The following is a 14,980-nucleotide window of genomic DNA, read 5'->3' as shown; positions in this document are numbered from 1 at the left end:
GTGAGAATGGAAGAAATGCCAAAATCAATCAGTGAGTTATTGTGGCAAAATGTTAGTTTAGTTGGTGTGGGTACACGCACATTGCCCGTGGACAACATTGTGGGTACGCTGCCATTTAACCCGCGGCGGTACAGAATTGTTACCCGCAAATCGGAAAACTGCGCGGGTATCTACGGGTAGCCGCGAGTATACCTGCGGTCGCCTCGCCAAACAACATTATGTTGCAACATGCTCCTTAGCCACAACTCCTCTGACCAAAACGGTGATGGGAAAATTCGCACTTAAAGAAAGGAAGAAAAGGAACAGTTCAACAACGAATTCACGGGACAGCCAACGAGAGCCAGCACAAGGGGGAGGGGAATATGTTTATTAAGAAAAAGAAAGGAAAGGTCAGCCAGACGAGGGTCGGCTTGCTATTCCAAACAAAAGGGAAGGGGAAGGAAAGAAAAATAAGAAAAGAAAAGGGGAGGAAGGAGGAGGACAGGGGAAGAAAAGAAAAATAAGAAAAGAAACGGGAAGAAAAGGAGAAGAACAGAGCAAAGGAAAAGGAAAGGGGGGCCAAAGGAACCAAGGGAAAGGGACCAAGTACGTTACATCATTCGTACAGTCTAGTGCAATATGAACCAAGACAACATGTCTTTGACCAAAAAGCACTCCTTAGTGCTTTCCTGCATTATCGCACACCTACAAAAACAACGACAACCATAGATGTATACAAATGATATAACAATAAGCAACAACAAACAATAGCAACAATAAAACAATGTAAAAAAAAATATATATATATACCTGGGTTAGATAGCTTTGCCTGGTAGTGTTCAAACCTTACAGAACCATAGCTTCCCTCTACTGGAATAGAGAAAAGACCCCACTCTAGCCCAATATAGAAAACATCGCTTGAATCATGAAATCTCGTGTTGACTGGGACCTTTGTGGGAGAAAAATTTGTGAGTAAATGTAATTGAATTGAATTTTCTGAAGAGGAAATGCAATTCAGTGTATATACTTTGTGCAATTCTTCAAGGGTCAGCGGCACGTGCACTATTACTGCGACGAGAAGAGTAGTGTATCTGTGGAACAGTGAAGGAGAATGTCACACCAGCTGAGATATTGCGAAGATTGCGGGGGGAACAGACCGTGTCAAAGGGAAGTGTGTACGAATTGTGCCGATAATGTGGCAAAGGATGGGATGTGGTGCTGAATGAACCACGTGAAGACATTCGTCTGGCTCCAGTCAAGCCAGTTAACATCCTATAGTCGTTGAGCAAGCTGTCTTTGAGAACTGGCGAGTAACAGTTCGGGACATTGTCACCCAGTGTGATATTAGCGTCACCAGTGTGGAGGCAATCGTTCATGAGCTCTTACTGTTCCGGAAAGTCTGCTTCCACGACACCTCACTTGTGACCAGAGTGGAGTACACATGGCGGTCTCTGCCCAGCAAACCACCGACTGCACACAGACGTGCATAAGACGTCGCAACTTGGATATTTGGATATCCAGTGGATTTTCGTGAGGGTCCAACTTACATCCACTGGATACCCATGGGAGCTGGACTTTACCCCTGTTTTCTGATCCTAGGAATCTCCAGATAATGTCATTCATGGGCATGTGGATATGAAGTGGATATTGCACGGTGCCAGTATAAACACCTCGTAATCCAGTAGTTTTGAAACTGTGTGTAGTTTGATCAGTAAGTATATTATAGTACCATAGCCCAATGTTATTATTTAAGGTGTTATTGTTCAAAACTCTCTCAAACCCCCCCCAAGAAACGCTAAAAAATAGCAGGCTCCCTTTTTGCCCCCCTCCAGAGCGAGCGCGGATTTGAAGGGAGACCAGATCATTCGCAGTGGCCTCTGTTGACGAAATGGCCGGAGGTCGGAGCATATACTGAAATACAAGTTGTTGGGGCACGTTCATTCGAAGTATATTGGACGTAAAGCGTTTGTTACGGTGAAAGGGGCTGTCTTTGCAAGTAGCTCACGTATCTGCAGAGTCAATGTATAACCAATAACGTGTCTTACATTCCTTTCTGCCAAATACTGTGTTTTTAATTCAAGCTATCGTCTATAATGTGATTAGCTGCTTGGTGGAGCTGTAACAGTGATCGAATTCCACTGTTGCTTGACGAGCGTTACGCATAGATAAATATACTTTCACGGCTAACAGCACGCGAACGATAAAAATATATAACGATTTTACTTGTTCCCCCCATATCCAGTTAGGGTTTACAGAAGTTTTTGCTTGCTTTCAGCACAACAAAAATTTGCCTGTTGGAACAAGCTGTCATAAACTTCACATGTATCCGTATATCTCCCTGCGAAGTCCTGGCGACGTTCCTGTGACGTTCAACCAGTGCCCAAAATCTTGTGTACTGGATCTTACATGGATATCCCAGGGATCTTCAGGCTGCTTCGTCCAGTCAAATATCTAAAACGCGATATCCTGCAGATGTACCTAGGACATCTGTTATTTACTGGGAAAAACCGAAACGCGAATGTCGGTCTGAGACATCCAGTAGATATTGCATGGTTGTCCAGATATTCATGACGTTCGCGACCTTATGGGGATGTCCTACGGATATGAATGGTTTACTGGGTGTGCAGCTGCTGAACCTGTTTCCATCCAACAGAGATGAATTTTTGCAATCAATCATCACGCGGAGCGCGCTTGGCAGTTTCTGAGCAGCTGCTGAAACGGGTTCAATCTGGCGGGGACGAATTTTTGCAATCAGACATCACACGTGATGAAACCTGGATGCATCATTTCACCCAAAAACAAAAAGAAGCGGCATGGAATGGCAGCATACCGGCGCCCTCGCCGTCAAAGAAAACGAAGACGCAGACACGCTGGGAAGTCCATGGGAACTGTCTCTGGGACATGTGGGGTGTCATCCATGTGGACTTCTTGCAGCGAGGGTTCACGATTAGGGTTGGGAATCTCGGACCAATTTTACGGTCCCGGGATTGTTCGTCAAAGCGGAGCTCAGGGCAGGGAGCTCCGGCGCATGTGTCACAGGTGTGTATGATCTTAGACTGCTTGGGAGGCAGCTAAGGACGAAGAACTGCAATTCAAAATGCGTGCTATAGAAATTAAATAACTCATAATTGTTACGCTGTTCTGTGTCGCGACTGCGCCAACAGTATAGGTTTGCAGTATTCACTGCAAATCACGAAATCCCGGGACTTGTCGAAAAAGCCCAGGGATTTCGTTATTCGGGATATCACAGATCCCAACGCTTGTCACGATTAATGCCCAGTATATACTACTACTCGTTGGTAAAGGGCGCCGTGTGAAATGCAGTTCACAAGAAAAGGCCCGGGATGAATTGTCTGGAAGGGTCAATCTTTAATCTTTTTCGTGACAACGCCCGGCATCACACGGAAAATTTGATGGTAGCAGCCCTGACCGAAATGAGCTGACTGGTTGTAGCCCCTCACAGCCCACATATTTAGCCCAAAGAAATTGCCTTGGGCACCTTGGAGGCAAGATCTTCCACTGTGAGGTGGTGATGATGAGGCGATGAGGGTGGCAACGAAGGATGAAGATGACGGGCAGACAATACAATTCTACGTTTATTTGTTGAAACGATAACGCGTCCGAACACTACAGTGCCGATCGTCAGCTCTCTGACGACGCGCGAAGACGCTAGGTCCGCTAGGTTAAAACAGTGGCGCCACCGCGTATAGGAGTAGTGGGTTGTGGGACTACGCAAGCTGACACGCCATAGATGAAGACCTCCAGAAAGATGGATGTTCTGCAGTTGCTACGACATCAGTCCACACAGCAGTCCCATCAACGCTGTCCCCAGAGGGGACAGCGTTGCTGCTGTTTGGAGAGTGGCGTCACCACGGACCCCAGCCTCCAGTCCCCAAATTGTTATGCGTACGGTGCTGACGGGATTTAAGGCGAAGGGTAGAAGCCTTGAGGTAAAAAATCTTCCTCCTTTCCGATCAGAAACGCTTAGCGTTTCCAGATCGAAGGTCCTGATACTGATTCCAGATCATTCTTTCCCACGTATATTGTCCTTAGTTCTGAAGATAAAAGCAAACCTCTTGCAAGAATGTCACCTTTCTTTGTCAAAAAAGCTGTGTCATGGTCGTCGAAAAATATTACGGAAATGAAGAAACCATGTCCTGGGGACCGTTTAATCAAAAAGACATCCGAAAATGACTGAAAGCCAAAGAAATCCCGGGCAAGAAAGCATCAGCATCCCTCCACAAGACACTGTGGAGTGAACTCCTAACTGAATGACCCCCCGAAAAATCTTCAAAATATAAAAACACGGTGTAGTCGACGTCAGAAAGATACAAATAAGGAAGAATGATGAATATATTACCACAAGAAACAGTGTTCTCCTTTTCAACACTCCCACCCCAGACAACACAGAGGCGTCCCGAGGACGTCTATATGACGTCACGACCCGGATATTCGTATGTCGTATGGACATCCGCGAATGTTCAAACGACGGTCAGTTGGCAGTCCGCAGGACTGCATTTGCAACACCCTACGATGGTCGGCAGATGTCCCAAACAGGACGGGAACGACTTTCCCCGAACGTTCGTGGGACATTTTTAAGTGTGCCCATCCGGACCATATTGTAGTCCCCCTTACCCCCCCCCCCACCACTGGTGTGTTACCTCCATTCTCAAAGTGACAGACATATGCCTAAATAGCTGGCGCTGTTTATTCTCGTTTGACATCCCAGGCGAAAATCCGGAGTAAGATCACTTTAAAGTGGTTTATTGGACAGGTCCCACTTTGAGTGTGGGACCACAACAACAACAACTTTATTTTCGACCTTGGAGAGTGGGGAGTTTCATCGCCACAGGCGATACTCTACCCGATTGCTGGATGGAATGGGGGGAACAAAATAACGAGCCCCTTCACCCTTGTGGGACCACTTAGTGACTGGGACCGGTTGAAATTGGAACCAGCTTCACGATGGTCCCACTTCAAGTGGAACCAGTGGAATTGATCCAGTGGTCCCCTCTGCAAACTGGTCTGGGATCCGACCGGTTAGCAGCTTTGACCACTGAATGCGTGACCGAAAATAATGCGTAGATATGCACATATTGCTCATATAAATACCGTTTATTTTGCTAAAAGCACACGATGAGCAGAAAGAAATGATCAATACGTCTCTACATGTTCATACTACGTAGTACAAGTCTGATCACTCACTGTGTCTAGACAAAGCATACGCCTGACTGTGCGATGCACTCACAGACCACAGGGAGCTTTCGTTCGTTGGCCGCCTTACATCTTGTATTTTCTTAGAGAAGATGACACATGACACACTTGTTTTCCATGCAGGTCGCGACATACACACCTTCCTCTTCACCGAACGTTCGGAACCTCCTTATCCTGTTTCTTTTCAAGTTCCTTCTAAGTTTCTAAAATGAAACATCTAATTAATAGTAATCAAAACATCACGGTCATCACTCATACCTGCAAACATTCGCAACGTGCCGTCCGATTGGCGTTTCACAATGCGTTCTTGGCCCTACGCCGTTTACGTCTTCTTGGCGTCAAAACTCTTCCGGGAAATCGACAATGTGTTGCACAGAAACCATTGTCATCGCATTGTCTTATGAAGCGCATTAAAGCACACGAAAATACTGCACAGGAACACCATCCTTGCGATGGCAACTGAAGAGAAATCCAACCTGCTCCGACGCGTCCCAATTCCCAACTGCCACCTGCCATTCTCGCCCTCTCCTCTCCCTCTCGCCGTTTGAAGTTTGAATTTGTACCCGTCGTGGCGTCTTCACGTTGCATCAGCCTCTGCAATTACCTTTTCTTCTTCTTTTCGTTGTCTTTCTTCTAGTTATTTAGCTTAATTTTTGTTGTAGTTGAGATGTATTTTTTTACATTTCTCTCGTACTTAATATGTTATGATATTCACCTTCAGATCAGAATATGTGCATGAATTGGAGTTATATAGCATACAGAATAACACTCGAATGCCACAGGCTGGAAGACTGCCATTGTACTTGTGGTAGGCTATCACAGATATGAATGAATAAAACTCCCACACACTTGTACTGACTAGGAACAACATTTCTTCAAGATTCAACTCTGCAAGTGACGGGGACAAGGAACACACTAATAGTATTCTAAACAAACAGAACAGGGGAGAGCCCAGCCAGTACAGCTCAGGACGGCAATTGTGCTAACGCTTTTGAATAACAGGCACGAACTCTCATTAATGAAAATTCCAAACACTTCTAATGTGTAATAACAATACTTCTCCAAAATTCAGCTCTGCAATGTAAAGAAATATCACACTATAGGTAACAGGTAAAGAACACGGCGTATATATTATTCCAAACAAAAATACTGGGCGAAAGGCAAGGCAGTACAGCCTGGGATGTGCGACCAAATGCTTTCACTGCGCTCTCTCTCTCGCTTACATGACTGTAAATCACAAAATATCAAAATATCACAGACACCGGTAAACGTGGCTATGCAAAAATTAAAGAACACAGCATATATACTACTCCAAACAAAAATACCGAGCGAGAGGCCAGGCAGCTTTTGTTTTGCTCTGGCTTTTGTATCACGGATCTATTCCACCTGCCAGCCTGCGTTTATGATTTTACGCACGTAACATGATGATTTTATCTGTGAAAGGTCATGATGCTCCACCAAAATATACATAAACTTTCTTCATTTTATTCATTCAACTTTTTTCATGATATAATTTTTTGGTAATTGTGCAATCTAGCACATATTCAGCGCACAAACCTTCAAACACATCTGCGTTTCGCCAAATGGTCTCGTAAACTTTGTGTCAAGAGCTGTTTAAAGGATCTACGTCAGATAGTGGATGTATCTTACAGAGCAGCCTTCTAAACCTTCACCTTGAGCGAAACTGTGCTGTCATCGCCAACAAGCGATCAAGGGGTACGAGCTTTAGAAAATTTGTAACTGTTCTTTAAATCCATAATAAGTGGTGGGAGAACCAAATTTCTGGTCAGGTATACTTCACGGGCAAGAAGAATGAAGATCATCTCACAATGCTCTCTTAGTCAGTTTTTAAAACCTACAGACATCCTCAGGACATCAGAAGTGTCTGTCTTTTTCCGACATTACTGGGACATTAAAAATATCCCACAACGACGTCCACTGGACGTCTCGCAGATGTCAGCCGAGGACCAAGACGTTCCGACCAAACTGGGACGTCTTTCGGACGTTTGTGGTTGTCTGGGACAATTCCAGTTAAACTTATAATTGTCGTGTCTCCAGACACGTGTCCAGACTGTGTATCCAGTTAATCGTCGCGTCTGCAGAACGAAAACCCTCTCGCCTCTCTGCGCCAGAGAGGAGGAAAGCAGAGGGGCAAACAAAAAATGAAGCTTTCAAGTCCAAGATTGCTGAATCTGGTGCTTGGCGTACCATATTTTCTGGACTGTTCTCGTAAAGGCCTTCCACTCTCATGAATGTCTTTTAACTCTTCCAGTCCATCTAAACCTCCTTAATGAACCGTCGCCACTGCGAGAGTGAGCAGTGTCACTGCCGGCGAGAGGGGGCCAGCCGGGGCCCGTAATTTTTCCACTGCCCTGAGCAGTGCGACGTCACAGGGGTGCCGATGTAGCCATGTGCCATTCCACCAGATATTCTCTGTATGTAGATGACATTCAAATATCTCGTTGTTCTACCAACTTGGCAATATATACGAAAGACAATTCCACCTGTGGATAAACAAAATGGCCAAAAGGTCTTCAGAGTTTCAATTCTCACAACTGGCAGTTTCCCGATTGTACCTGATTTCACGTCTTCCTAATCGCGTTTCGTTTGTCAATATCTTTTCTGTAAGGCTTATGTCCCTTGTCTTGTCTTTATTCTCCAATTTGAATAAATGTCCGTGTATATACTCTGTGCATGGCATTAAATCCTGTTGCATTGTCCTTATCCTCTTGAAATGTGATCTTTGCTAAATCTTCTCGGGCTCTAAGACTTATGATCTAAGGAAATGTTAACATCCCATGGATGCTGCTTCTGTTGGCTCCAATCGTGACTTCTGCATTTTTCTGGCTTTTGTCACAACAAGAAAACATTTTTCCGATGTGTGTATTCAGTGATTCCATGATAGGCAAGCCTGAGCGATGAGACAATCCAATTGCAAGGAATGGTATCATAAAATTTTGTCCAAAGAACAATCGCCCCCGGGTGGGCTCGAACCACCAACCTTTCGGTTAACAGCCGAACGCGCTATCCGATTGCGCCACGGAGGCCTGTAAAACCGTTTCTCAAATATCCTTATATAATATACAAACTTTTTTTTTCTTTTTGTTGAGTATTGGTAATTACGATTGCAGTTAGCAAGGAAGAATTTCGCTCTCCTTTCAAGAATGTTTCCTTGCATCCTAGCCTCCACGTTGCTGAAATAATTTTTTTTTTCTGGACTGACTCTCGACCATCAGACACCGAGGGCCGGCTGCTAGGCTCCCTCGCCGGGCAAAATTTTTGCCATTACCGTGAAACACAATGTCGTTGAGCTCACAATCGGAAATAAATGAAACCAATTCGCGCAAGCATATATGGTATGCTTTAGTTGGAAGAGCTACCCTTACTGCCATAGCGTACCCTCTTGAGTATGTCAAAGTTCTCATACAGGTAAGCACGTTGTCAGTAACCTATTCTGTGCCCGGAGTGAGTAAGTCAAAGCAGAGAGTGTTGCGCCAACAAGAAGAGAGAGCAAACCGAGAACTATTTTGAAAATAAACGTGTGGGGAGATGCAGCATGTTGTAGCTGGGCATGTGATCTCATGTAGGAGCTTTCCTTGTGTTTCGTCCAACCTTGTATACTTATGTGTTCGCTTATCACTCAGTCTATGGCGGTATCTCAGAGCTAATCCTTCTTATATTATAGCTTGGCCATGAACCTTTGCCTCCAAGACCAACAAGAAGGTTTTTTGGCAAGCCAGCTCTGGCCTTGCCGGGTGCTTGGGAATATAGTAAGTTGATCCTCTTCGTTGTGTTGAATTGCGATCATTGGATGGGTGTACGGTTTTCTAATACTAGCAAAAAAAATTCAGAAATAAATTAAGTAAAATAGCACTCCATAAAATGCTCAGAAAACAAACTTCAACTGAATCCCTGCAACAAAAAAAATGTGTAGAAAAATGGTACAACACTTACGTTTTCTTGCAGTTCGATACATAAAAAAGGTGGACGGTTTCACTGGCCTCTACCGGGGTCTGAGTGCCAGGCTGTGCGCAAATTTCGTCAGCGGTGCTGTTTACTCGGAAGTGAATAGGGTACTTCGTCTTTGCTTCACTTCTTTATTTTTTTTTTATGAATTTGCCTCAGTCATTTCATTATTAGAGTGTTCGGGACACTTACGAGCAGTACAAACCCCACAGAAACTTCCCGCAGTAACGGATTTTGAAGATGAGGAAGACGACGACGACATTACGGAAGAGCAGCGCATCATCAACTTTGCCAAGCGCACCTGCAAAGAGATGACTGCGAAATGCATCGCACTTACGTGCAGTCAGCCCTTCCACGGTACGAACCTTTACCAAGAGATGTGTGGGTTTTTTTAGGGCTGTGGGAAGACGGAGACCTCTTCGATACCGAAGGGAACAAATGAATACTCGATTCAAATTCTGAAACGGATATTGAATTTTACGTTCTGATTTTGAATCGAAGTGATTCTTTCGCAAACCAAATAAGCAAATATCTTCAAATTATCCTGAAGCTGCAGCCAAAGTAATTGCTGCCTCCTACCAAGATCTGTACGCATATATTGTGCATGACACGTGTTTGCTTTGGGTACATAACTATTTGATTTCAATTTTAAAATGATTACTCGCATAGCCCTAACATTTTCAAACAGTCTTTGGCACAAAGAAGTGCACTGTCAAACAAAGTGCATCCAAATCATTGTCAGTCAACCCCTTGGATGAAATGCGATAATTTCTGCCCAATATTCCGTTACGATCAAGTGTGCCTTTGTTGCAATTTTTTAATACTTTCTCACGTTTTTTATGATTGTGTTCTTTTTCAGTGATAACCATACGGTATATGGCACAGTTTGTAGGAAGAGAAACTACCTACGAGTAAGTGCCTTCGATGCCTCAGAATAAGCACACCAATATGACTCGAAAGACAAAAAAACACAAAGAAAAAACATAAAAGTGATTAGTTATGAAACATAAATCATGTAATATAGCTCATACAAGTCTGACATTACTTTGCAAGCTCATGAAGTGCTGATTTTCATTGTGTTTCACATTCAAGTGCTCTGGATCGTGAAGTCAATATTAGTATTGAATCATTAATCGTTGATTTGCTAATCCTTTCCGATATCAATTAACCGTGATACAATAATCTGTGCGCATATCACGAATGCGTCACACGTGGACACGTAACTATTTTACTATGTAAATTTAGTTTTCATGCATGTCTCACGTCTGCACCAGCACATAGGTTCTCTAAAACCCTGACGGCATTTTTGTTATTGTTTACGAAAACGAGATATTGTTGCCGCGATCCATACTGCACAGTCTAGCTAGCTGTTTCAGTAAAGACGACAATTCTGTTATAATTCTTCGTAAAGTTGAATGTATCACAACATGTCACGTAGCTCTTAGCTAATGTGCTTTTTCTTCCAGTGGCATATTGAGCTCGATTGCGCAAATTTACAAAGATGAAGGCATCTTGGGTTTATTCAGGTGCGTGCTCCATTTCTGTTCCTGGTTGCTGTGTATGTAAGACTTACCTGCCTGTGTTCTCTCCACTTCCCAGTGGGTTAATACCTCGACTAGTGGGAGAAATCCTAACAATATGGTTTGCCAGCTCGGTAGCATTTGTAATCAATGCCTACATCATTCAAGATAGGGTGAGATGATTGAGATATGGTTCTCTTTCTTTGTGTGCATGTGTGATTTAACTTCCTTCCAGCAATTTCAGTCTTCTGTCCGAGTGAACGGGTGGTTTAGTGAGCAACACAGATATTGCTGATGCGGGTTGTTTTTTTCTTGGAGCCCGAAGTTTTCAGGAAATATTTTTTTCTAAATTTGGGTGGTAAAAATCGGGTAAATAAACACGTGCACTAAATTCATGCTAATTCGGCTGAAAAAACTTGCAGTATGCTAATTCGGCTGAAAAAACTTGCAGTATGCTAAATTCGAGGAGAAATCGGGCTCAGTTACTCAAACAAACTGTACCCTTACCTTAGTGTAACCTTACGCAGAGCTACAGCAGTAGATATCTGGAAACCTGTTATGTACACTCAACATCTGTTATCCACTTCACCGTATGATACCCTGTATCTAGGGTTGCCACCTTTCGTAGTGAAAAATACTGGCTGAGGGAGAGGAGGTGGAATAGAGGGAAAGGAGGAAAGGGAAGTGGGTGAGGGGTGGAAAAGAACACACAGAAAGCGAGAGGGAGAAAGCTCAAGATAATACGAGGAAACATATGTTCCTGTGTGTAATAGTAATAATAATAATAATAATAATGAATAACTAAGGACAGAACTGGTGACTGCGGAGTTGGATCTATGCTCCAGATTTATTCAAGCTGTAGTGGAATGTTGAAGAGAAAACCCCGCAAAAGCCCATATGAAAGGTCTTGGGCGACAAATACCGGCAAAAGGCTGCCGGTATCACCTTCCTACCGGCAACCGGCAGAGCGAGCAAATAGCCGGCCGTGCCGGTATAATACCGGCCTGGTGGCAACCCTACCTGTATCGGCACTGAATAATGCAATTCTCCCCCGTTTTCTTTTATGTGCATCATTTACGTGACCTCTTACATTGTTTCAGACGTTACAAGGCTACGTAAGTGCTACAACAATGGTACGTGACATGTTCGCAGTCTGCTTATCTAACCACTCCTCTTTTACACAACCCACTTTTAAACCCTCTACGATTGCACGCTGTATAATAAAAAATAATGTCATTATACTAACAATGATTAGACCCAGGTCTGTACCCACATATAGTATCTTTCTAACTACACAATTCAATTTCTTGTATTGCCAGATAAATGACGTAGGAGCATTACTCTTTAATTCGTGTGACCGGTACGGTACAATTGAAGCCTGCATATTGCTCAGCATTCCTTTGTCATATCTCGCGCAGTGTTTCTCAACGGTTTAGAGTTTTATTTGTCATATTGTGGTCGTTCTGCTTCAACAAATTTTGTGGTTGATGCTTGTCTCCTTCTATTCCAATGTAGTTCCTGTCCAGCTCTGTCACTTATCCGTTCACTCTAGTCGGCAACGTTATGGCTGTCTCTCACTCTGGGTAAGCTTTGTTACCACAGCCATGCTGAAGCTGTTATTTTTTAAAGTTATTTTTGGTCAAGATTTTTTTACACTTATTTACGCTGGAGCTAAAAAAAAATTATATAGGATTTGGAGATTGCACCATTGAAGATGTCCAATCTTAATCAAATGTTGGCGTTACTCCGAACACCGTAGATGAATGATATTAGTAACATTCTTCTTAATTGTGGAAGAAAAAATATAATGTAATAAACCTCTGAAGAAAACTGTATTGTTGTTGCGAGGTTGTATTGATACTAGTTCTTTACTGATGTGCAATTTCATTTGTAACCCACATAGCTTGGAAGTTGCTGCAGCTCCCAACATGCCTGCCTACGTGAACTGGATCGACTGCTGGTCACATCTAAGCTCTGTTGTAAGTACATTACAACATCCAGTAACATTATGTGTGACATAACGAGTTTCTTTTATTGTCAATCAGTGGCACCCATAGTTCAGGCATCAGATTAGAATACTTTTGAATGCTTCTTATTAGGAATACCTCTTGTAAATTTTTAATAATACAAGCTCCTGGCGAAACTTTTTCTTCAGTAATGGCAAAACGTTTCATCCTGCCCTGTGACACCTTTGTATGCTGCTGTTCCCACTACCAGTGTGAAATATTATTGGCTTTCTTTGTCTTCCTTTGTTTTACCTTTTAACAGTGTCTTGCTTCATTTATTACTGCTTTGCACGGTATACAAACCATAGGCTTCAAATGTTCTGAAAACTGCTTAATTTCAGGATTTTGAAGGTCTGCATTCCCTAGATACCTCTTGTGACACATAACTCAAGCTCTTACATTCTCTTCCAATTTACTGTATTTTTTACTGGCTTTTACTCCGGTTTTTTGATACATCCATGAAGAGGTTATACCCATGTAGTGATATATGCTAAATTCAACAACTTTATTTTGGGCATGATGCTTCATCACCTGTGATGTTCTCCCCCATTGCTTGTGGTAGCTTTATCTAAAATTGCTTTTTAGAAGTACTGTCTCAGAAACTTGGATAAGAAAAACAATTGTATAAAGTGAAATGTGTCTCCGTATTGAAACATCTTTTCATTGTTCTCCAGGGCCAACTTAAGCGGGGTTCCTCCATATTGTGGCGTTACTACCAAGGTCCCTACGTTGTGGATGAAACAGGCGTGGCAAAGCCAGTGAAACCTGTCAAGACCTCTGGATCCCTTTCTCATCTGGACTAGACATGTTTTGATGCATAACCAGACATATTACACAGCAAGGTACACAGTGGAGAATATGTGTGCTCACGGGGATGTGTTTGGGTAACAATAGATGGCATGTAGAATAAAAAAAACAACACAGAGTTAAGCCTGCGAAGTATACAAGAAGGTCATTTTAGCACTCTGATTAAAATCCAAGTAGGTGGTAAAAAAAAATCGAGATAACCAAAGGTCTATGATGGCGCAATTTTTAAAGGCCCGCGAGCCAAAAAGCACGCTTGATATTATTATCGATTGAGATATCCCCTGTTTTACACTTTCGCTTGAAAAGCTCTCCTTGAATTTTCAGGTGGGCTGACTTCTAGCTAGTCGAGCAAAGTGAGAGTCACCAGCTGGTAGCAGGCAGATACAGCAGCTACAGTGGCCATGCGACCGACTGTGATGTCGTAGTCCCTTTCACAAGTTACTTCTTCTATTTGTGTCATGCAGTTCGACCCTATGGATAAACTACAGAACTAGTAATTGTATTAAATATATATGCACTTTTTTCAGCGTCGTTCTCTTGCGTTTAATCTTACAGGGCTTACCAAAGACGTTTGCGGGCGCATCATGATTATTTTTACACGATGTGGTTTCGAGCCATGACGTAATTCAACACCATTCATTGCACCATGCATGCCAGAGTATTTAGGGGGGGGGGGGGGGAATTGTCATTCTACGTGTCATAATTGGCAGGCTATAAGAGCATCAAGCTCTGACATCAGAGAAGAAAGAGCCCCGACTAGTTTCTACTGGTTCTCCTAAGCAAGTGATCTTTCCCTGTGTTTGCCTTGCTGATGGAGATGCCAGCTGTTATGTCACAGCCAGATGAATATTGGTACTCGTGGTGTCGATATCATGTACGTGTATCTCCCTCTTGCTGTACAACCCAGAATGCGGTTTCACGTCTATACATTCATTCGGGACAACTTTGGGCAGACTCGGAGAGGTCTGGATTTCATCCACGGTGCTTCGAAGAATTGCTTTAGTAATTTTTCTGTTGATTAGTTTTTTTTTTTTAAGGTGGTATCTCAGTCGTAGCAGTCGCACTCCACACTAGTAACGTGCGGAAGGCTAACACACGATTAGCAGGAATTACTGTATATCGTTATTTCCATGAAACCTTGAATGGCAAATTCGTTCGAAGAACGGGGGTAGGCTATCGCTCCTGGTGATGAAACTCCCCATTCATTCATCACCATCAAATAAAGTTGTTTCACACAACAACCTTGCTTTGCCCAACTGCAGTATTGCACCAGTTGACGCTGAACTACTTCAAATATGACTACCAAAACATTTTATTGCAAAACTCTGGTGGAATGGGGGAGAAGTGTTTTTTCTACAACATGCGAGTTCATTAGCACGCAACGTACAAAACCCGTAAAGCACTTCGATGAACAAGAGCCTTTTGTTCGCCACGTGTAATGTTGATAATACACGACAAATTTCACAAGCTGCGTTCAACTACGCGCCA

General features: G+C 43.2%; 1 protein-coding gene and 1 non-coding gene across 2 annotated transcripts; one reads left to right on the top strand and one right to left on the bottom strand.

Annotated features, from left to right (window-relative positions):
- Positions 1-8,166: 8,166 nt before the first annotated feature.
- Positions 8,167-8,240, bottom strand: Trnan-guu (transfer RNA asparagine (anticodon GUU)). Its single transcript has one exon. It is a non-coding gene; the product is annotated as a tRNA-Asn (tRNA).
- A 172-nt stretch (positions 8,241-8,412) lies between these two features.
- On the top strand, positions 8,413-14,013 carry LOC135400094 (mitochondrial carrier homolog 2-like). Its single transcript, XM_064631837.1, has 12 exons — positions 8,413-8,622; positions 8,879-8,963; positions 9,160-9,266; positions 9,372-9,516; positions 10,019-10,070; positions 10,626-10,685; positions 10,759-10,852; positions 11,780-11,812; positions 12,195-12,262; positions 12,583-12,658; positions 13,360-13,527; positions 13,817-14,013. Exons 1-11 carry the CDS (start codon positions 8,494-8,496, stop codon positions 13,486-13,488), a joined length of 978 nt encoding a protein of 325 aa, XP_064487907.1. The 5' UTR covers positions 8,413-8,493; the 3' UTR covers positions 13,489-13,527; positions 13,817-14,013.
- The last annotated feature ends 967 nt before the right edge of the window (positions 14,014-14,980 follow it).

This window comes from Ornithodoros turicata, chromosome 7 (assembly GCF_037126465.1).
Source record: "Ornithodoros turicata isolate Travis chromosome 7, ASM3712646v1, whole genome shotgun sequence".
Taxonomy (NCBI): Eukaryota; Metazoa; Arthropoda; class Arachnida; order Ixodida; family Argasidae; genus Ornithodoros; species Ornithodoros turicata.
This window is presented reverse-complemented; position numbering and strand designations above follow the sequence as displayed.

Excerpts from the sequence above, each read along its gene's own strand:
- LOC135400094 (XM_064631837.1), top strand. The coding sequence starts at position 8,494 with ATGTCGTTGAGCTCACAATCGGAAATAAATGAAACCAATTCGCGCAAG. Across the intron at positions 8,964-9,159 it reads GCCGGGTGCTTGGGAATATA|TTCGATACATAAAAAAGGTG; the intron begins GTAAGTTGATCC and ends GTTTTCTTGCAG. Across the intron at positions 10,686-10,758 it reads GGCATCTTGGGTTTATTCAG|TGGGTTAATACCTCGACTAG; the intron begins GTGCGTGCTCCA and ends TCCACTTCCCAG.